At 31.0% G+C, this 24,843-nt stretch overlaps 1 protein-coding gene across 3 annotated transcripts in view; it reads right to left on the bottom strand.

Annotated features, from left to right (window-relative positions):
- Positions 1 to 9,848: 9,848 nt before the first annotated feature.
- Positions 9,849 to 24,843, bottom strand: part of LOC118201807 (polyadenylate-binding protein 2-B-like) — a 79,130-nt gene continuing 64,135 nt past the window's right edge. For all 3 annotated transcript variants that reach the window (XM_085806828.1, XM_085806840.1, XM_085806831.1), the window contains one exon: positions 9,849 to 9,914. In XM_085806828.1, coding sequence (XP_085662954.1) covers positions 9,887 to 9,914 — 28 coding nt within the window. In that variant the 3' untranslated portion in view covers positions 9,849 to 9,886. The remainder of the gene's footprint in view (positions 9,915 to 24,843) is intronic.

The raw sequence follows: 24,843 nt of genomic DNA, 5'->3' as shown, positions 1-24,843 counted from the left end.
CATTTTTCTATGCAAATATTTTTAATTTTTTATTAATCAAGATTGCACACCATATTACTTATTTGCACTTCAATTCTTAACCTCACTTCTAGTAGAAGTTACAAATTAATTATATTAAATTAAGGATTGGATTGGATTATTTAATTATGGCAAAGCACACGAGGGCTATCTGCCTAAAGGGAGGGATGCCTTCGTGGAGGACTTTCTAAGGGAAACTGGCTCGTATACACGTTACACATCGGGAAAACCACGAAAACACCCATGCAACCAGCCCGTTCGCGGGATTCGAACCTCGGACCGAACTACCAGTGATCAGTGTCTTTACCGCTCGGCCGTTTGTGGGCCTTTATGAAATGGAAGGCGATAACTTTATTTAAAATGATTGTCAGAAATACCAAAATGTTTCGAAAAGTTGGATACTTTTTAATATACTTTCAGAATGCTTAAAGAAAAAGAGAAGAAAAATAAATTTTTTCATAAAATTTAGTATTTGTATTTTTTTTAATTTAAAACTTTTCAATGTTATGATATTTGATTCTTGCGATTTCAAAAATAAAATATTTGACTAAAATATGAATAATATTTTAAGAAACCAAATGTAGGATAAAATTGTGTAAAGCAATGGGCACAATGATAAAACTGTTTAAAGCAGTGTATGCAAGTCATCCTAAGTTAAAATGTCGGTTATACATCTCTCTTATTTATATATATCTTTTCTGAACAGAACATTGAAAGGCGTGTAAAACTGTGCTTTACTGTATTTTCTCTTTTAATACAGTATGCAGTTTTCAAACTCATCGTAGTCTGGGTTACAAAGTATTCTTCCGAAAGAAACGCAGTTCAAATAAAATAAAATCAAATTCTGGAAAATTGATATTAATAAATATATTTAAAATGAGTTCGAAGGAATAAATAGAAAATTTTAAAACAATTATCTGAAGAGACAATGCAACACAAACAATTAAAATAAAAGTATAAAAATTTAAAAATTACCTAAAATAATAACTATGACGACAAATATATATAAAGAAAACTATTTGAAAAAAAATAAACGCTGCACCTTTATTTATGCAGTTCGAATAGGTAAACAGAAATTTTTAAAACAGTTATTCCAAAAAAAAAATTAAAGTGCAGCTTTAACACTTAAAATGAAATTCGAAAAAGAAAAAATTACTTAAAATAATAAGTTATAATTAAAAATATAATATAAAGAATATTATTTGGAAAAAAGGAACGATGGTGACTTTTTTTCCTCTCACGGGAAAGGAAACTAGGTTGCCATATATTAAGAAGTTCGCCAAGTGAAGTATTCTTGGCGCAAACTGACAAAAAAGTGCCAACATAAATTTGTGAATTTGTCCGTAAATTTCGCTCCAAATTTTACAAAATTTCATATTTAGGCGTAATTTGAGTCGTAGAATCGAAATATGTAAAAAAATTGGTATGTTACTTCAGAAAAAGTCCGATTTTGTGTCAAAATACCTATGTTAGAATAGTGCTATATATAAATCTAATATATATCCTAAGTCGCGCTTTCGAGACATGAAGAACGCAATTTGAATTTTGTCAATCGGCCCAGTAGATCGGGAGATATAGGACTGTCCCATTTTTTTTTTTTGAGCAGTGTACATATTCTTCAATCCTTTGAAATGCTTGATATTTATATCCATCAGAAAATTATTACACATTTCAAGCAAGCAATTACTGATGATAGTTGTAAATAGAACATTCTTCTTAAATACATCTTTACATTAAGGACTTTCTAAAGATATGATGGAGCACTGTTTATACGCCTTTTACATTTATACATTGTATCTTCTTGGTCCGATTCTGGTACAGGAGTCGAAAATCAATTCATGAATAAAGGAGACACTTTGGAAGGAATATATATAGTATATGAACAAGATACTGTGTTAAGTGAACTAGGTGGAGCAGAATTAACCAATACAAAATGTAGCAAAAGCACTCTCATTAAAATATAAAATTCAAATCTTAAAAGAATTTGATGAGAATACTAGTTTGACAAAAGCTGAGATAGTCAAGAAACTGCATATTCCTGTAACAACACTAAAAATGGTTGTTTATGATATTGAAGAAAGAAGAATTTTGTGGACAGTCCGCTTCAAAGAAATTATGTATTCAAGATAAAAAGTTTCTTGGGGTTAAAGGCATTTTGCTAAAATTTTTCATTCAGTGTCATGCATCCAGTATTCCAGCGAATGGCCTCATATTAATCAAGGAGTCAAAATAAATAACACTTGGATTGGATGTGAAAGAAGCTTCCTTTTCAACTGGATGGCTTCACAAATTAAAATTGCTGCTTAGAATCTCATATCATATAATAAATGGAGAATCAAAAAGCATTCCAGCTGAGTTGGTTGAAGAGTGGTTCAAGAATTTATGCATAAAAAATAGACAGATATGAAATAAACATTTTTAATGAAACTGTTTTTTAATTTATGTCTGCAAGAATACAAGCTTTCAAAAGTGACTAGTGTCATGCAGCTAAGCAAAGTAGAGAACATTTCACTGTTTTACTTTGTGCAAATACTGATGTTGCGGAAAAAATGAATATTTTAGTAATAAGAAAATCACAAAAAGCAAGGTGCTTCAAAAATGTTAAAACACTACAATCAAAATATATAGCAAATAAAAAAGAATGGAAGACTATGAAGATTTTTACAGAATTTTGAAAATTTGAGAAAAGTAAGAGGAGACAAAACCACAAAATTTTATTTTTTATGAACGAGGTGTATTGCACACTCTCAAATCTTAAGACAGATCAAACGACAGATTTCTTACAAAATGTAAAAGTTGTTTTCTGCCCAGAAAATTGCACTAGTATAGTACAATCTTTAGATGAATGTCATTTCTTCTATTGAGAATTTAAAACTGTTCTACAGGCAAGGGTTGATTCAAGTAGCCCTTCAAAATAATATAACTGCAGGAAATGCACAGAAAAATTTAAATAGCCTTGAAGCTATGAATATGATTTCTCTTACCTGGACTCAAGTAAAACCACAAATAATTAAAAATTACTTCATTCAAGGGGGATTTTCAAACCCAGAGAAAGTATTGACTGAATGAATGATGATGAAACTGACTGGATGAAGAAGATTGAAAACTACTGCAATTAGACATTACAGTTGAAGATTACATAAACTCTGATGCCAGTGTAATAGACATTAGGCTTTATGCACAGTTGAAGAATTGAAAATCATCAGAAAATGAAGCAGTAATTCCATCTTTTATTCAAAATGCTATTTACTGCATTAATACCATCAGAAATTTCTTTGTATTTTTTTATACAAGGGAGAACAACATTTCAAGTAGAAAACTGCTGAAGATTCAGAATCAAAAGACACATCATGCAACAATCAAAGAGCTGTTTTCTTTAAAGTTAAAATTTGCTTTAAAATTTTCTTAAAAAAGTGTTGCTTATTCAAAATGGTAATTCAAATAAAGGTATGACTTTTTTTTTTCAATTTTACGTAACTTCTTACAGAAATCTGCATTCATGTGATTTTAAAAATATTAAACTTTCATTATCATTTTTAAAATATTAATTATAAAAATTGTTTAAAATAGCAATATTACTTATTTAGAACATTAATTTTAAATTTGTTTGAACATAGTTAAAATTTTAAACAAATTGAAATAATGGCAATAAAATGGTGTAATATCAGTAGTACCAAAATGGTACAGCTAAATATATAATATAAAAACATATTTAATTTATGATAAACCCATACATTTCCATTCATCAGAAACAAAACATGGAATAAACAATCAATGCTCAGTTATCACCTCAACAAGTGGTAGCCAATTTGCAAGCTTTAAAAAAAAAAAAAAAAAAAAAAAAAAAAACCATATATATATATATAAGTATATACACACAGTCAAAAGTCGTTAATTCGGACACTCGTAATCCGGAATGATCTATAATCTGGACCTTAACGCTACAAACTTTCAGCGGTAAGACCTTTATGGCTGCGAATATGCGTGTGCGCACGCGCAAAATACATTTACGGATGCGAGTTTAATGCATTACGGACGGTATAAGCTAAGCTAAAATTATCCAATTCTGTTAATGTTGCAGATTGCATTGTTCCTTAATCTTCGAATTGAATACGGCTTATTATTTTTTGCAGACTGTTAGAGCCATTTTATAAAAGTAAGCTTGAAATTTCGATTGTGTCAAATAGAATTTCAGATATATATTTACTAATATGTAAAGGATCTACAAAGCAAAAGTATGTTTCAAAGTCCATTAAACAAAAAGTTGAATTGCTGCAAAAAATGGATAAGGGCATATCCTTCGTTTCTCTAACCATTCCGAAATCTGTTTATCAATTTCACGCTGCTCTGCGGTGCAGAAGGGGGGAGGAAACGCCACGGCACGCAATGAATCGGAAGTTAATCTGTCAGTACTATCCTCATATCTTCAGGGCAGATGTTTTTATTTTATTTGGCTTGTAATTCCTTACTAAATGTAGTATTTCATCTCGATGTACTCTTTGATATGATTTAAATCAAATTCCTCATCATTATAATTCACTTCCGATAGCGAAGAAAGTGACACAGAGGTTATTGAAAACTAATAAATTTCGATTGACAAATTAGTCGGTATTCTCGACACAGCAATTATAGGACTTGAACAGCGGAACTTTGTAATTGAACAAGAAATTATGTCTGTTTATAGAATTAAAGAGAATGTATTATCACATAAAAAACGAAGCAACTTAAACAACTTACATTGAAAGAAATGTTTAATAAAGTAAACAAATAAATATTAAGCTTTTTTTTTTTGTAAATTTTGATATCCTTTAGATCATAATTGTTCTTTATTTCATTAATTGCAGTTTCATATTTTTAATTTTATAATTTCTGCATGCCATCTTACCAGATTTAAACTGATGATCTATAATCCGGAAAAATCGATAGTCCGGATTAACGACTTTTGACTGTATACAAAAGACGCACTTCAAGAACTAGTCGCCCAGTCGGTATAGTGATCAGGGAAACTGACTACAATACCGAAAGGCCTGGGTTCGAATCCCGGAGAAGGCATGGTTGTAACTGTCCGTCCCTTCATAGGAAAGGCCTATTAGGTGCCTCCATAATAAAGAGATCACCACATCTGGCCCTGTATAGATTAATGGACTGGGTTACAATTGTAATTGTTTACAATCTGCCATTTGAGGGGGAAAAAAAGCTTCAAGAACTAAAAAAGGGGAGAAATTAAGGTTATTTATATAGCATTTATTTTATTTTATGAAACCATAAGAAAGTATTTTGGTATTACATGGATTTAGAAATTAATTTTTCCTTCAATCCTCCCCCCCCCCCTGCTTCTTATTTTTTTATCAAATACCTTTATTTTCTCTACCTAACTGTTGTAATACAATCACTTGTGGTTTCTGATTAAGTAATATAATCGTATATTTATATAGTTTAAACATATTTTTTAATCCAGATATCATAAAAAGAAATTATATATTTCAGTTTAAATTTGGTACATTAAAGATTACCTTTCAAAACATATTCCATTTATTTTTATTTCTCTCATATTCTTTCAGCTGCTGTTTAATTTCTGAATAACCAAGTTTTATATATTAGTTTTTAATCAGAAATTTTTAATTTATGGTGGACACTTCTAAATAATCATTATGTTTAAATAATCCTTCTATGCTAAACCTCTTTTTAAATTATTTTCCTACATTGAAATAACAAGCATAATATGTATTAATATTTGCTAAACTAAGGAAGTGATTTTATGACAGTATTTAATAAATTATTTGAGTTTGATATCATTTTAATAACAATAAAAATCAATTTTTAATATATTCATAAATTACAAAAAATAATAAAGCTTAAATGATTAGAATTATAATAAAGATTAATAAAGATCAGCGATTTTAACTACTATATCAAAGATACATGGAAATGGAAATAATTGGAAAAACACATACTTTTAAAATTCTTGAACAGTCAATATAATTCCAATGCCTCACTGGAGTGTCCCATTGTTTTTATATTTTTCTGATATAAAATATATATATTTCAGAAATATATTTAGAAATTTATTTTTTATTAATATTTCTATATTGTCTGCCAAAATTTTAATTTAGGGCATTTTGAATAGTTTTTGATCATATGAGGATTATTTATTTATTTTAAATAATTTGGCCATGGAAAGCAATTTTCTTCTTGACATTTTCTTTTTTATGAAATCCGTATAAAGCTTTCACTATCATATGTTTACTAAAGGATATCATATCATCAAAATTATTGCAAAGTGAAAGCATATCTTATGTTTATGTATTTATTAAACTAAAACCATGGATCTATGGTAAGTTTTCCATCAGATATTTTATCATGCTTTTGTTTTGAAATATTATGCATTATTTTATTAATCCATAGCTTTTGTTTTTTGATTTTTACACTATGAAATTTTTGTAAACTCAACTACATAAATGTTTAGACATAATCTGTTTCTGGACATCTGGAATAATTTTTTGGAGGTGGAGGGGAATTTACTCCCGTAATATGGCCAATTATATATACTAATGAAAGAAAAAGAAACATTAATATTCTCAATCTCAAGGAACATTGCCTCGACAGGGTTTGTACACATAGGACTATCAATGAAAAAATTAAGGACCTATCAGCAAAAATGAACTGAATAAATAAGGCTATTATCTACCCCCAAACTTTACCTTTTTAGTACCACTTTTGCAATTTGTAAGAATAAAATAAATCTGCAAGTAGGATTCATTATTATTAAACCTAATCTAATATTTAACTTAATTATAAGACAAATTCAAGAATAAAATCAACTTTATCATTTTTTCAAGTAATTAGCATTAAATAAAATGTCTTCAAACATTTATATTTTATACTTACATCAGTCCCATATATTTTAAAGAAGATTAGTCACTTTAAAAAAAAAATTTTACTAAATGTTAGCTTTATATTGATTCTTTCTTTTAAGTTTCATTTCATCATGTACTCATTTTCAGTCCAATACTTAATGCAGATTTTATGTCTAGCATAAGTTAATTTGAAGAGTAAAATAATAATCAACATGACTCAAAACAGAAGCTTGTTGTTGCCACCAGCTGCTTGCTTAGACAGAAAGCCACTTATCAGAACAGTCATGAATGTCAGTGTTGAAAGTTAGTTGCACTTTGTCTGACCTAGTTAGTGTTATAGCTTCATGTGGATTTGCTGAAGTATAACCCAGTTAATATAGTGTATTTAATATGAAGTTTCAATAGGCTGTTGAAGTACTAGGGTGGTAAGTTCTTTTGTATTATTTTAAATCTCATTAGATGCAAGGAATAAAGTTTTATGTTAAATTTTACATTTTTATGTTGTATCTTACACCTACAATAAGGATTAAGGAAAGGCTATCTTTAGCATGTAGAGATAACTTTTAAGGGTAAGCAGTTAGTTACAAAAAAATAAATTATGTAGCTAGATATCCTTAGGCATAATAAATTTACATGGTTACAATTACATTTTTTTTAACTAAAAAAAATTTTAATGCACTAAACATTTTACAGCAGTTATAATCAATAATATTGATTCCAAAATTATATTCGTATTACATTTATGTTTTGTAGCTTTTAATTTGCAAAACTAGAAACATTTATGCTAAACATTAAGCTAAAAACATTTATGGATATTTTTAATTTGAAAAATGTCAAAATATTTTAGATCATTTAAATCAGTTCCCTTCCCTTTAGCATTTTTTCTACGTTTATTTGTTTCAATAAAGAAGTTAATGTTCCCCATAGTCTCTGCTTCATCTCCTAATTTATGAATGTTTCCCTGAAGAGTAACTTTCTCTTTTTTATAAAATCAGTTTCTTCTTCAACGAGTTTCTTCACTTTAGAATTTTCTGATTTAATTAAAGCCTTCTGTTATTCTAAAGAAGTGCTTGCAATTAAAATGTATACAAGAAACTGTTGATTATATTTTTTAATAATATGAGTATTGAGAATAAATATGAAATGATATATGGTCAGGGCCAGCACCAGAGCCAATGTGTCAGAATTCTTAGAATTTAGTAATGAGTAACAGAATCTAGGGAAAGGCAAAAATTTCAGAATTTATAGCCGACACCAAGGTATGAAGGGTGCACTGAGACACATAACGTGAATTTTTTTAATAAATTGTTGGCTTTCATTATCTTTTATTTTCCTTATCTTTCCGTGTCTTATGGAAAGATAAGAAAATAAAGGAAAGATAAACATGTTTAGAGAGAGACTGAGAGACTTCTGGGGTGAAAAGGAGAAGATTCAAATAATTTTGTTTTTGCTGTTCTTTCAAAAATTCTTCAAAAGCTAAGAAATTCATCATGAATTTCCTATAATAAAGATCTACTATGTGTTAATACCATAAAGACAATTTTCATTTCATCACATTTTTCTGGAAAATCTTGCCTTTAAATCCTTCTAAACCTTCACAGATGCTAGGTCTAAAATCCCTACCAATTATGTAACAGCAAAAAGATAGATGATTTTTGGAAAAAGAAAATCAGAAAAGAAAAGTGCAAAATAAATTCTAAAGAGAAAACTGATACACATTTAAATATTCCGACACAATTATATAAGGAAAAACTCTTATGAAAAAATATGAAAGATGAAGGAAAATTATTAGACAAAGGAAATTTCAAAATAATTATAGTAGCTTTTTTTTATTTTATTCTCAAAATGTTTCAGAAACTGTGCTTTATAGTTATAGTATTTATTTTGTTACTTTTTCAAAATCAAAATATTTTTAAGTCACAAAAATGAAAAATAATCTCGCTTTAAAATAAGACAGGAGAAAATAAAAATGTTTTATTTTAAGGTTATTTCTAAAATATATTTTTAATACATTTTCATCACTTTTATGACATTTATCAATATTATTCTGTTTGTAAAAAAACCGTCCGAAAATTTGGAAATTTTCAAATAAAAAATTTTGTATACAAACTGATCTCGAAATCACCAAAATGTTCATAAGTCAGTAAATTTAGCACCACATGATAAAAGAATTTTTATTTCAAAAAAGAGAAACTGTGATGCAATATTTTATGAACTCTTCTTTCCCAAAAAAGAAATAATTTCAAAATATATGTTTCAATCAAGACAGCATTTCATGCCTAAAACTCAAGTATCCAGTATATTACGCAGTTGTAAAGAATTCAAATGTTACTCCATCAAATACATATTTGTCAATCACTGCCAAAATATATTCCTCCAAAATGCTAATTAACACTCAAAATGGCAGTCATAAAAAAAAACAGATGGAATTGTCAGATAATTAAAATTAAGGACCTTTTGCCAATTTTGACCCAAAACTAAGAACTTTCAAGGACCAAAAATTGTTTCTAAAAAAATCTAAGGACTTTTAAAGACTATGTAAACCCTGCTTGCTGAATTCTTAACTGAGAAGGGGGAAATATATGCACAGTCATTTTTTCATAAAAATTATTAATATATTAGTATTGAAAAACTAAATAACATAATACATATCCTGGAATATTGTACAGTAATTAAATTTACTATATAATTAAATAAATAAAATAATAAAGTAATTTAAATAAATTGTACAGTTACTAAATTTAATATAACAAGATGCAATATTAAATTTAGTTAACTGAATAATATAAATTAATAGAAACATTACTTACTTAAGTTGAACAGTCTCCAATAAAAAGTCTGTTTGCCTCTTAATTATATGATTTGAGTAAATTTAATATATGATATTAAAGGTGCATTTTACAATATATCATCCTAGAATACAGCTACAGATAAAAAAAGTATAAACTGTGAATTAAAAGTGATGAAACTCACTGAAGAAAATATTCCCATAATGACTAGATTTAGAAATTTCAATATGGAGAAAACCAGCTACGTCTCCTGAAAACAGAAAATGGTGAGATAATAAATAATTATTTTGAACCATATTTTAATCTTTTTTAAAAATTAATAAAGGAAAAGATTAATTTATTAAAGATACAAGTTCATACATATGGAAATGAATCCCTGCTGATACTGGAATATCTCATAAGACCTCACACATTCTTGCATGCCATCTGTATTTTTTTTATGCAGAGTAAGGAAAAGCAGTCTCTCAGTAGGATAATATTACTCCACATCATGTACAAGTAACATAGAATTGACTCAAATGCACATTCAAAACTGAACTTGCACATACATCAGAGCCGAGCCCATTAAATAATTCTGGCATGAAACTACTATCCAGTATTGCTATGGGGTGTTGTGAAACGCCTAAAGAGGTAGCTCCCACCTTCCTTCCTTTTCCCTTCAAGTTAAAATGTTTTTGTAAGGGAATCGCTGGCCCTAATAATTACTGGCAAAAGAATATTATACTCTATTTCAGTAACTTGTAAATAAATTAATTGCTGTTGTGTTTTTAGACTGAGCATTTTATTTCCTATTATATAAAAATCTGAACCACCAAAAGAACTTAACTGACCTTGATGATAGTTACAAACTGTAATGGATTTGTTCTTATGGTGCATCATTGAAGGAATATCCGAGACTGTCAGACCATAACTTTTTGGATTTAGAGGCCATAAATGTTACATCAGGCTCTTTCGGACATTTTCTAATACTTATTTTGCAAAAAATCTTGTCCCACGAACTAATTTTAGAATTTAACCACAAAGAGATTAAGGCAATGTTGACATTTCTAAATTCATTTTCTTAAAGAAGGGGATTGAATGTCTTGAAAGTACTTTATTGGCTTGCGGTGAAAATAAAACGCTTACTAATTATTATAATCAGATAACTATATATAAAAGACAACAGAAATACACCCATGGCTAGTGCATTTAACACTACAGTACAGCGAGTATGCATCTTCTGTGAGAAACACCACGATTCTTTTAAATGCAGTAAAGGGGTGAGTGAGAAAATAAACTTTCTCAAAGTACATAATCCATGTTTTAAACATTATAAGAAATTTCATTTGAATTATTTTTGCAAAGATAAAAATGCATGCAGTAAATGTAATGGCAAAAATCATCATGAATCAATCCAATTGTAAAGTAATGAGGAAAGATCAAATTTATGTAATTTATCTGAAAATGAATCAACTATCTTGAGTTTGAAGAAAGAACCTTTAGTTTCAAATGTTAATATTAACACTTTGGTTTTCTCAGTGTAATATTTCTGTTTTGAAAAATACTTTATTACACACATGCACTGTTTTGGCTTGTACCGAAAATGAAACTAAAGTTGTTCATGTTCATCTTGATCAAGGTAGCGAAATCATTAAAGATACCTTAGCAAGATCTTTAAAATTAGAACCTATCCAAAATGAAGAATTGTGGGGTTTTTTTCATTAAGAACTAAGATATCAATAATTGAGAATTATCCTGTGGTCGCAATTGAAATAAGAGATAGAAATCAAAAGAATAAAAGTAAATTGGAATGCCTAGTGACTAACACAACATCAGCTTGTCCCATAAAGAGTTCCAGGCATAGCTCGAAAAATGAAGTGCTTAGGTTTACATTCAACGGATCTAAATGTAAACAACAATGAAGAATTACAGCATGTAGGAATATTAATTGGCGCCGGCCGATTCTGGGATGTAGTGCTGACAAATCAAAAACGCATAAACAAACATCTCCAAGTTGTAAATTCCATTTTCGGATCTCAGTCGGTGGGAAATCAAAAGGAAGGTAATCATTCGAAGCACACAGCAGTACTAGTAAGAAATGCCTCGATGATCAGATGATTTAAGTGAGTTTTGGCAGCTTGATTCAATGGGAAAATCAAATGACAGACTAAATGAATTTGATCAAACTGATAATGACCTAATTAGCCATTTTAAAAGAAATGTGTGGTTTAAAAATAAAGGATATGAATGTAAACTGTTGTGGAAATCTACTATGGAAGAACTAGGAAATAATTTTGATATCGCAAAGAAAGGCGGTTTGAATTAAAAAAAAATAACAGGAAACTCCAGAAATATTGAAAAAATATAAGAAAATTATTAAAGAGCAGTTAAGGGAAAAAATAGTCGAAGAATGCCCTAATGAAATTAAATTTTCACAGTATTACAGTCAAAAGTCGTTAATTTGGACACCCATAATCCAGAATGATCTACAATCCGGACCTCAAAAATACAAAATTTCTGCGCATGCGTCGCATAGGCGTTTACGCATGCACGTAAGACCTTTACGGCTGCGAATATGCGTGTGCGCATGCGCATAATACGTTTACGCATGTGCATTTAACATATAACGGGTGGTATAAGCTAAGCTAAAATTATCTAATTCAGTTAATGTTGCAGATTGTGTTGTTCCTTAATCTTCGAATTTAATCCGGCTTATTATTTTTTGCAGACTGTTAGAGCAATTTTATAAAAGTAAGCTTGAACTTTCGATTATGTCAAATAGAATTTCTGATATATATTTACTAATATGTAAAGGATCTACAAAGCGAAAGTATGTTTCAAAGTCCATTAAACAAAAACAGGAATTGCTGCAAAAAATAGATCAAGGCATATCCTTTGTTTCTCTAACCATTCCAAAATCTGTTTATCAATTTCACACTGCTCTGCGGGGGGAACACCGCAGCGCGCAATGAATTGGAAGTTGATCTGTCAGCACTATCCTTATCTTCAGGGCAGATGTTTTTATTTTATTTGGCTTATAATTCCTTACTAAATGTAGTATTTCATCTCGATGTACTCTGTCTTTGATATGATTTAAATCAAATTCCTCATCATTATAATTCACTTCCGATAGCGAAGAAAGTGACACAGAGGTTATTGAAAACGAATAAATTTCGATTGACAAATTAGTCGGTATTCTCGACACAGCAATTATAGGACTTGGAACAGCGGAACTTTGTAATTGGACAAGAAATTATGTCTGTTAATAGAATTAAAGAGAATGTATTATCACATAAAAAACGAAGCAACTTAAACAACTTACATTGAAAGAAATGTTTAATAAAGTAAACAAATAACTATTAAGCTTTTTCTTTGTAAATTTTGATACCCTTTAGATCATAATTGCTCTTTATTTCATAAATTACAGTTTCGTATTTTTAATTTTATAATTTCTGCATGCCATCTTACTGGATTTAAACTGATGATCTATAATCCGGAATCGCCGAAGTCCCGACGAGTCCGGATTGACGACTTTTGACTGTATATGCCACACCATGCTGCAATTCGAGACTCTGAGACGACTCATGTCCGTGCAGTTTTCGACCCTTCTTCGAAGACTCGAAAATTTTAATCTTTTAAATGAATGCCTAAAAACCGGCCTAAATCTGAATCAGAAAGTTATTCGCATGATCCTAAGATTTGGTGAACCTGAAATAGCATTTTGTGGGGACATAGAAAAGGCATTTTTAATGATTCACATTGCAGAAAAAGATAGGGATTACTTAAGATTCCTTTGGTTGGGAATGATGACCAATTATGTAATATTATGCGCATGTGTCGGGTGCCGTTCTGGGCAGCGGTTAGTTCTTTTCTGTTGGCTGCTACAACAAAATATCACATTAAAGGGTATAAAGGGGACCGTCCCGAGAGTTTTAAAATGCTTAATTCTTCTATTTACGTTCATGATTTATTTTATGGAGGTTAAACTGTAGAAGATAAATACCAATTTTTCTGTGGATGCTGTAAATATTTTTCGTGAAGCAAGTACGAATTTGAGAAAATTAAAATATAATTCAGAGGAATTAAATGCCTTATCAATAAGCTCAAACTTCAGGGAGAAGATAATTTCAATAAAGAAACAAAATTTTGGAGCATGATTTGGAATCCTAGTTATGATATAATAAAACTAAACATGAAACCAGTTCAGGAGTGAACTTGAAATGATGAAGACAACACAAAAAGACCGATGTTGAAAACTGTTCCCAAAGTATTTGACCCTATCAGGTATTTGCAACGAACCATTTATAGTTTGGGTCAAGATCATGTTACAAGACATTTGTCTTCTGCGTTTAGTGTGGGATGCTGCACTTCCCATAGATATTAAAAAAAGGCGGATAGACTAAAGTACAGAAATGAGATGTTTAAAAACCCCTAATGTCCTTAGAAAATCCTTTCACAACAATAATTCCATGCAGCTGAGCGTTCATATTTTTGTGATGCCACACCCAGAGCTTTTAGAGCAGTTACATATTTTAGATACACTGATGAAAATAAGGAAATTAAAACCAGTTCTATAATGGCAAAAATAGCTCCCCTCAAATCTTTAACCCTCCCTCTAGCTGCTCGCTTAGCTAAATATTTAAAACACATCCTGCCAATGTTAAGCAACAATATTTTTGGAAACAACTCCAAAGTAATGCTGCATTGGATATGGAAATCACTAAATGTCTGGAAGCCATTTGTTGGCAACCACATAGCAGAAATCTAGGCAATTTTCAATGCTAACCAGTGGTACCATTGCAGCGGAAAGGATAATCCAGCAGATCTATTTCGTTTATTCGCATGTTATCATTGGATCAGATTTGGAGAAAATATTTTTCCCAGTTTCATTCTACTTGACAGTGAGAATTATATTGGCAGGTCATCACAGTCAGAAAGCATTGCACTCTTCTCTCATTGAATTTGAAGCTACAATTCTTCCTTAAAATTTCTTTGCATACTCACATATTGTACCTAGCATTCTCTCTATTTCATTAATGATGCTTTAATCATTTTACATTTTTTTTTCACTGGCATTTGCCTGGAAAAATGTCCCCCTCCCCATTTAAATCGTATGTTGTACTGTATATTTAGCCAAAGGCCGGCTGAACTATTTCTTAGTTTTTGATGTCTGAAATTGCAAGTCGAATCCGAGCCCCAAATAAGACAAGGTTTGATAATTTATTTCTTTTATTTAACTATTTATAATTACTTCAATAATTTACTAAATTTTTATTTATATCTTTATTATTATTGAATTTTAATTTCATTATTTTAATTATTACTTATTTTATTTATTTTTCCCCTTTTTCCTGATGGCTTTTTCAGAGGGCTCCAGCACTTCTATATACAGCGATAATGCAAAATGATTAAAGTGCACAGACATAGAACTTAAAACGCTGTGGAGCTGTATTTTTGATCTTTCCATAAAGAATTTCTTTTCTTCTTACAATATTCATTAGAAGTTTATAGTTGAAAGGGGAGCATAGTTGGAAGGATTTTGGGAAAGAATGATTAGAACGATCAAAACAAATGTCAGAAAAATTGTTGGCCATTCATCACTCTCTCTCTCTCTCAATGAACTTGAGAGTATTCATTGAGACTGAAGCCATGATTAATTCCAAGCCCATTACTTACTTATATAGTGAAACCTCAGAACCCTTTCCACTCACTCCTGCACATTTTCTGATAGGTAGACGTTTGCTATGCCTTCCTGCAACTAGAATATCTAAGGCTGATTTAACAGGATTGAGAAAATCCAGTGCAAAAAACTCAGACATCAATAAAATAATTCTTGAAAATGCTGGCAAAGGGGTTGTTTATTAAATTTAAGATCTGCTAATATGAGCCAGAAAAATTCAAAACCAAATGACATAGTGCTAATCAATGAAGAACACTACCCTAGAAATATGTGGACTCTGGGTAAATTATAGAGATTTTCCCAAGAAGGGATGGCAAAGTCTGCTCACATTCAATCAAAACTGGAACTGGACTAATAAGAAAGGCAGTTCAATTAATTTACAATTTAGAGCACAATGACCGATTTGAAAAATTAAAAAAATAACAACATGTTATTTATAAGATTGAAACTTGTGTTTTCATTATTGTATTTTTTGTAATTGTTATGTATTGTTTTTAATTGTTTTTGTAATTTGTTTAATAGTATTTTTTATTCCTCTATTATTTATATTAATACTTTACTCAAGAAACCTTTGTATGGAAAACTTGTTTAGAAGATCATATGTAAAAATATGGTAACTACTTTTGCAATGTGATTGACATAAATCCTAATGATGACAATTGGTAAGTATCAAAAACAAGTCCAACATTAAGAATCAGCGTAAATTCAAAAAAACTTTTGCAGTACTAATTTCGATAGTTTTTGAACTACCTTCTTCAGCTGCTAAGTGCTAATGAACCAAATAAAGGGTGAAGAAAGATAAGGATAGAGATAAGATAAGACATGTTGGACAGAAGTTAAGGTGCTGGCACTATCTATTGTTGAAATAAGGTAAACTAAAACAAAATTTCTTTAAGGTAAAGATGGATTGCAACTGGGGTCATTAACCGTTTGACTGCTATGCGGTGCAAAAGTGCTGCGTTCATTTGTCTCGAAAACCGCGATGCAGCTACTTATTTTAGAATGCACTCGTGTTACAAAGTCTGCGTGATGTCTGACTACGTACGTTCACACCATGGAGCAACAAAGACACACTGAAACTCACAGCACTTTAGCGCCATGTAGCAGTCAAACGGTTAACTAGAACAGAAATGTTTTTTTTCAATGTGAAACGCTTCAAAAAATCTAATTCACCAATGGAGGATGTTTTCTGAATAATTTTGGCTACAGAAAAATGGAAAGTATGATTTTCATTCCAACAATGCTGAGCAACAGCGGATTTCTGCGTTTCCTTTTTCCTAACATATGCCTCATAGTCTTTAGAACGAAATTTTAAGGCTCTTTTTGTTTGACCAATTTACCGTAATTTCCGGAAGAAACGCTGCAGCGTTATGTGTTTAAAACTTAAATTTTCAGCGGGTGCGGCGTTTCTACCCATGCAGCGTTTGTTTGCACTAAAAATTAAATATTTCCTATGATGGTCATTATACATAGTTTGGATGGCCTTGTCATTGTACATAGACTGGTGCTGTTCCCACACAAAAGACCACTCAGTTGCTTTTTGCGAACGTTATTTTGTTTACATTCTTCCCTTGAACGAACCTACATGCCTTATTCACCCTATACGGGATCTCAGAACAATAACATTCTTTCCCCCTTTCAAATCAACATTCTCATCAGTTTGAATAGTCTCTCTCCTCTGCCATTCGATGAATCTTCCAGGACCCATCCTCTCCCCACCCCTGCCTTTTCTGCAATTTTTTTTAAAGCGGGCACGACTCCACCTGCCTTGCCATAACGAACTCTGATGTATTTCCCCTTCAGCATGAATCGATTTTTCTTGGCATTCTGCCACATACAGATCCTATCAGTTTAGGTACAAGTACTTGTTGGATAGTTTTTAAGTAAGAAGGGAGCGGAAAATTTTTGAAAATGGCACCTAAACGGCACAGAAGCTATACTGCTGGTTTTAAGCTTAATGTAATTTCACGTGCTGAACAACTGGAAATAGAACAGCAGCTTGAGAGTTTGAAGTGGACGAGAGATGTATTCGACGTTGGAGAACTGAAAAAGAACTTAAAAATATGCCACAACAGAAACGAGCCAAAAGAAGTGGTACTGTAAGGTGGCCGAATCTAGAGGATGACTTTGCAAACTGGATAAAGGAGCAATGAGGAAAGGGAATGGCAATTTCGACTGTAAAAATTCGCTTACGAGCAAAACTTATAGCAAAACAAATGAACATAAATGATTTCAAAGGAGGGCCTTACTGGTGCAGCAGATTTATGAAAAGAAAAAATATTTCTGTGCACATTAGAATAACAGTCGGGCAACAATTACCAATGGACTGACAGGATAAAGAGGCATCTTTTCTAAAATATGTAACAGATATTATTGACAAAAAAAAAACATTCTTCGGTTACAAATAATAAATATGGATGAAACGCTGTTAGCTTTCGACTCTCCTGCAAACAGAACTGTTGATGAAACTGGTGCAAATACTGTACCTGTGTTAAATAAATCGATATCATATGAAGAAGCAAGTCGAAAAATAAGAAACGCATCTTTTCACATTTTTTATTGAAACTTAACAACACGTGCACAACATTACATCGGCATCCATAGCTCGCACACAGAGAAGAGAGAATTTGGTGTTGCCAATACGGTAAATATAAATGTACCAAACTAACACGCCTCCTTACATTTATATTTACTAATTACAAACAAACATAGATATAAGCAATCTTTTCATCTTTACCATTTACAATTAAGCATAGATATAAACAATAACATTCAACACTTAACACAAATTATTTTTAAAAAAAAGTTTCTTTCATTAACTTAAATGTTAAAATCAAAGTTAAAACACAATTTAGTTTACATAAGGACATTACCAAAATCTGTTTCATTTCAAGCAAATATATTTAAATAAACATCACTTAAATAAACAGTATACAAAATTTATTTCAATTTCAAACCTTCTCTAAATTTCATAAATTTAATCTTTCCTAAAGACTTAGTAAAGATATCTGCAATATTTGATTCTGAATCAATCTTTACAATTTCAATTACTCCATTTTGAACATTTTCGTGAACATAATGATATTGAACTTCTATGTGTTTTGAATTTTTAGTGAAGTTCCCATAATTAGCAATGGCCAAAGCTCCTGAATTATCTTCATAAATTTTAATGGGGTGAGTTATATCAGCAAAAACATCATTCACAACATTTTTCAAGAAATTAATTTCTGTCACAGCCTCAGATAGAGCAATATATTCGGCAAAAGTGGAAGATTTTGTCACACAATTTTGCTTTTTGGATTTCCAGTAAATTGGATTACCAAACAATTCAATAACAAACCCAGTAGTTGACTTTCTGTCAACAATATCACCTGCCCAATCAGCATCGACATAACAATTCATAATATCAGTTTTAAGATTTTTACTATAGGTTAATTTTAGATGTTTTGTTAAGTACAAATACTTTAAAACTCTCAAAGCATATTTGAAATGTGTCTCATCATAACAATTTTGAAATCTACTTAAATAATTTACGCTGAAAGATATGTCTGATCTAGTACCATGACTAATATATAAGAGTGCTCCTATTAGATTTCTATATTTGACATTTTGATTTAAATTAGATTGGCTTAGTTTAAGATTAGTCTCCATTGGTGTATCATAAAGCTTTGAATTTTTAATACCATACAGTTTAACTAAAGATTCAATATAATTTTCCTGACTCAGTGTTAAGATATTACTTTTCTCATTATCATATTCAATATCAATTCCAATGTAGCTTTTTACTTTATTTAAATCCTTCATTTTTAATTTTTTATGAAGTTGTTCCTTAATATCATTAATTACCCGAGTATCTCTACAACATATCAACAAATAAAAGAATATATACAAATACATCATTTTCAGATTTTACATAAAGACAATAATCATATTTACTTCTACGAAATCCTAGACTCTCAATATACTCGTTAAAACACTCATACCAAGCACGAGGGCTTTCTTTCAACCCATATAGTGCTTTCTTTAATTTATACACTCTATTCGAATTATCATTATAGCCTTGTGGTTGTTTAACATAAACCTCAGACACAACATAACCATTTAAAAAGGCAGTCTCAACATCCATTTGATGAATATTTAAATTATACTGACAGGAATATGAAAGTAACAATTTTAAGGTTTGCATCTTGATGACAGGGGAGTAAGTGTCCTCAATACTATCTTTTTGCTGAAAACCTCGAACCAACTAATCTAGCTTTAAAAACATTACCTGGTTTTCTTTTGAATACCCACTTCACATCTAGAATTGCTTTATCCTCTGGTTTAGTCACTAGTGTCCAAGTGTTATTTTTAACAAGACAGTTCATTTCACTGTCCATTGCCTCTTTCCAATGTACAGCCTCACTGCATGTTGTCGCCTCCTCAAAGTTACCTGGAACTGTAGCATCACAAAAATTTGCACTAACACAGTAGTACCCGAATTCTTCACGAAATCGAACTGGTGGTTTGATTTGCCTTCTTGGTCTCATTCCACTTTTTGTTTCATCTTCATTTATCACACTCTCCTTGGAGTTATCATTACTCGATTCACACGTCACTTCTTGAGGTTCATTCTTCTTATTTGTATCATCATTCTTATCTTCATCATCACAACCCACACACATTATGTCTTCTTCAATAATATCAACATGTCTGGCAACTATTATTCTGTTATTCATCAACACTCTATATCCAACTTCTGTATACCCAAGTAAAATTCCAAATTCAGCCTTTTTATCCCACTTCGACTTTCTCTTTTCTTCTGGTATTCTTACATACACTCTACTTCCATATAATTTCAATTCATTAGCAGATGGTTTCCTATTGAAAAATATTTCATATGGTGTCTTCTTTACAATAGTATTTGTTAATGTCCTGTTTTTCAAATAAGCAGCAGCTTTAATTACTTCAGGCCAGTAACGTCTGTCAACGTTTGCTTCGGCTAAAAGACATCTTGCCATATCCATTATAGTTCTGTTGTAACGCTCAGCAGTACCATTTAATTCATGTACATATGGTGGGCATGACTTTATCTTGAAACCTTTTTCTCTTGCAAATTTGTATATCTTGCTATTCATATATTCACTACCATTATCACATCTTAGTTCTTTGATAGTCTTCCCTGTTAAATTTTGAATTTCATTTACATATTCAATTAAGCAATCAGAGACTTGATCCTTAGATTTGATACAATAAATTTTTGCCAACTTGCTATAATCATCAATAAAACTCACAAAGTATTTCTCACCATTACATCCAATTGTTCTGTGAGGTCCATTTACATTTGTATGTATAATCTCCAGAATATCTTCTGCTTTTCTTCTATTATTCTTGAATGGTAAATTGGGCATTTTATTTTCAATACATATGGCACACTTCATATATTCGGTTTCTATTTCTTTAGGGATTCCTTCTAATAGCTGATCTTTGCACATAATATCCAGATATTTAAAATTTACATGTCCAAATGAACGGTGTAATTTTTCTTTTAACGTTAACTTATTGTTGGTCAAATTTGCAAATATTTTACTATTTTTAACATAACTCTTTACCTTATATAATCTTTCTTCTTTCTTTGCTACTGCTACTAATGAACCATTGACATCATATATTTTAGAAAACTTTTCTTTTGAAACTATTTTATGATTATCAGTAATCTTCGAATAACTTAATATTAACTTAATTGCTTTCATTTCTTTTACATAAAATACATTCTTCAATGTTACAATAGATTCAGAGTTATATACAGGAAAAGAAACTATTATATTGCCAACCTTTGTAGCTTTCAAAATCCTTCCGTCACCGACTTTCACTTGAATAGGATCCTTCAAAGTGACTTGCTCTTTGAAATATTCATCACTGTTTATAATGTGGTCTGTGCATCCGCTATCCAGTAACCAATTGATTTCATTTTTATTTGTCACAATATTTGCACTGGAACTTGTCATGTTACTTTCAATAACAGTGGTGTGAAAACTATTGCCTTGATGAGTGTTTATTCTCTGGTTAGAGTATGTTCCACGTTCACGATGTCCACTAAAAGCACGACTACGTCCTCGATTGTTTGAAGAACTTCGACTGCGATAATTAGTGGAGCCATTACAACGATAGTTCCCTTGATGGACATGCCAACAATTCTTTTTAATGTGACCAGGTTTTCCACAGTTATAACAGACATTCCCTTGTGGACCCGATTTGCTTGTTTCGATTTTGAACACATTTGATTTTTCTGCTGGTGCACGATTTTCATAATCATTTTTCTCTTCAAGTAATTTTGATTTGATTTTGCTCTTTAGGTAATCGACTGTTCTGTCCTTCTCTGGTAATACATCTACTAAGTCACCAATGTGACTGTAATTTGAAGGTAACGCTCTTAGCATATAGTTCAATTTTTCTTGTTCCGTCACGGTGGCGCCGGCATGTTTCAGTTCGTTCACATACTTCTCAAAATCATCGAAAAATATATTTACATCAGGATAATTTTTCAGTTTAACACATTCTAAGTTATTTCGACAAACAATTTGTAGAGATGTTGAAGTTTTTAAATACATTGCATCAAATTTCGTAATTATATCAAATGCAGTCTCACACTCGTGAATGTATTCCAATTGCTTGTTTGTTATGGCGCCGTAAATGTAATTTGTAGCTTGGATATCCTTTTCTTCCCATTTTTCCACGTCATCATTTTCACTGACTTTTCGCTGAACCACATCTTTACACTTTTTAAATTGAAGAAATTTCATCATACGCACTTTCCAATTAAAATAGTCCGAACCATCAAATAGCGGTATGCCGATATCACTGCTTCTTGTACATGCCATTTTTACGCTAATACCGGTAACTTTTAAAACAAATTATAACTACTAAATTCTTCATTCATATTCACAAACCACGAGAACTGCTACCATGTTAAATAAATCGATATCATATGAAGAAGCAAGTCGAAAAATAAGAAACGTATCTTTTCACATTTTTTATTGAAACTTAACAACACGTGCACAACATTACAGCGGCATCCATAGCTCGCACACAGAGAAGAGAGAATTTGGTGTTGCCAATACGGTAAATATAAATGTACCAAACTAACAACCTGTGTTTATGGGCATGAAAGAACATCATTTACATGTGTGTTAGCTTGTGCCGCAAACAGTGACAAGCTAAAGCCGATGATCATTTTTAAATGAAAGACTATTCCGAAAGGAGATTTTTCTGATGACGTAATTATTTGTGCAAACGAGAATGGCAGGATGTGCGAAACAATCATGAACGAGTGGCTACAACAAGTTTGGCAGTGTCGTAAGGGATCTTTTTTCCAACCAAAAGGGTTATTAAGAATGGATTCCATGTGTGCTTATTTACTTGAGTCAGTGAAAAGCAGATGTCAAAAATTGTCTACGACCGTAGCAATAATTCCTGGTGGTTTGACAAAAATCTTACAACCATTAGATTTGTCAGGTAATAAATCCTTCAAAGCTGAAGTCCAAAAGCACTGGGAGTGTTGGATGAGTGAAGGATTGCATACATATACCAAAAGCGGTACAATGCATGAAGCATCTTAAGAAGTTGCGAAGTGGGTAGGAAGTGTGTGGGAATCGGTTAAAACATCATCAATAATAGCAGGGTTCAAAGAAGCTGAAATTATATCCTTAGATAAAGAGACTGTAAACCAAGAGGATGAATGTGATGATCTGGAAGACTTGGACTTAAATCAGGATTTACTAAATCGTTTTAATTCAGATAGTGAAGAATCAGATTTTGATGGCTTCATATAATGCATAGTTTGCTGTAATTCCTTTTGCAAGTAAAATTTAAAATTTCCTTTTGTCATCCAAATTTAATATTTCATTTTTACAACATTTTTTTACAATATAGTCTGAGTATTACAAATATGGACTTCTTTAGTGGGTAAATATAAGTATATACGTGAACGTAAATATATTTTCAACATTTCTTTAATTTATTTTTGAGTTATGGTTTCATTTCATGCATTTTTCTTAACTGATAATGTCATACATCAGGACTTAGGTTGAGATTTTGCATCTATACGGCCCACGACGATGTTACACACAATTTAATCTATTGCGGCGTTTACACTGAGGCGACGTTTCTGTGTAAATTTAATTTTTCCCGAGTCCGGCATTTACGCTGATGCGGCCTTTCTTACGGAAATTACGGTAAATTAAACCCCATTTGCAAGGAATTCTGTAAATACCCCAAGAATTCATATCTGGAATGGAGTCCTGAAGCATGGAAATAGGAATTTTATTGATAGGAAAGAAAACAAAAAAGTTAGATTTCTGCAAAATATGTTCAATTCTATAGCTAATTGACGGAAAGAAAGGAATGATAACAGAACTCCTATAATCACTTAAAAACAGGATAGTACCTTTTGATGTGTTCCCATGAGAATTTTTTAACTGCCTGGATAATAATGTTGGGTGAAAACCCCTGTCAATAGCAACTGCTTTTAAATAATTTAGTTCTTGATCAAGAGCTGACTTGGAGGAGCAAACTTGAAGTGCACGGAAAACAAAGAAATAAAATGAAGCTAACTTCTGTTTCGTCGGATGACATGATTTGAAGTGTGGTGAAAGGCAAACCGATGAAAGTCTACGTTAAACAATAGTACTGAAGTCAGATATGTTACATACGAATGAACAAAATGTCGAGGAACGGAAGAGAATTGGATGTCTCAAGTTCAAAAGTGAACTGAATACCAGGATCAATGGAATTCCTAATTAAAAGAACATTATTTAAATCATTTTCATTAGCAATAAACATGGTAAATGTATTGTCTATGTAGCAGAACCAAACTGGGAAGTTTAAAGTTTCAAACAATTTAGATTCAAAATAATGCATGTGTATATATATATATATATATATATATATATATATATATATATCAGCAAGGATAGAACTAAGAGGGCTTCGCATAGTTAATCTCTCAGTTTGTTTATAATACTTATTTTGGAAAACAAATTTTGTTTGTTTCAAACAGAGAAAATTAGTTCATCAATTTCGATGCAGGAGAAATGAAATTCACGAAGTCTAGTTTTTTTTTAGACATCTTAATGCACCTTCCACTGGAACATTGGTAAATAATGATTTAACATGATTTAACATCAGAAGAAAATATGAGGAAATTTTGGGGAGAAATACTTTTAACTTTTTTACAAACTATTAAATGTTTTATGGTGTAAATGTTATTATCCAATAAAGTTGAAAATCTACAAACTAAATAGTTAGCTAACAGATATGAAACAGTGCCTAAATTTGATACAATAGGGCAGAAAGGAATACCACGTTTATGAATTTTGGGAAGAGCATATAATCTGGCACAATTCACAACAGATTGGATAAGCGATCGTTTTACGTGGGTCAGAAGGACTTGTGAAGATTTCATCGCAGTTTTTACTTTTTAGAGGTCTGAAGGTGAAGGGCATTTAGGATTGACTTTAAAGGTTTATTGTTGAGTTTCACA

This window comes from Stegodyphus dumicola, chromosome 1 (assembly GCF_044657685.1).
Source record: "Stegodyphus dumicola isolate Sdum_Otavi_A_Nest chromosome 1, ASM4465768v1".
NCBI classification, from domain to species: Eukaryota; Metazoa; Arthropoda; class Arachnida; order Araneae; family Eresidae; genus Stegodyphus; species Stegodyphus dumicola.
This window is presented reverse-complemented; position numbering and strand designations above follow the sequence as displayed.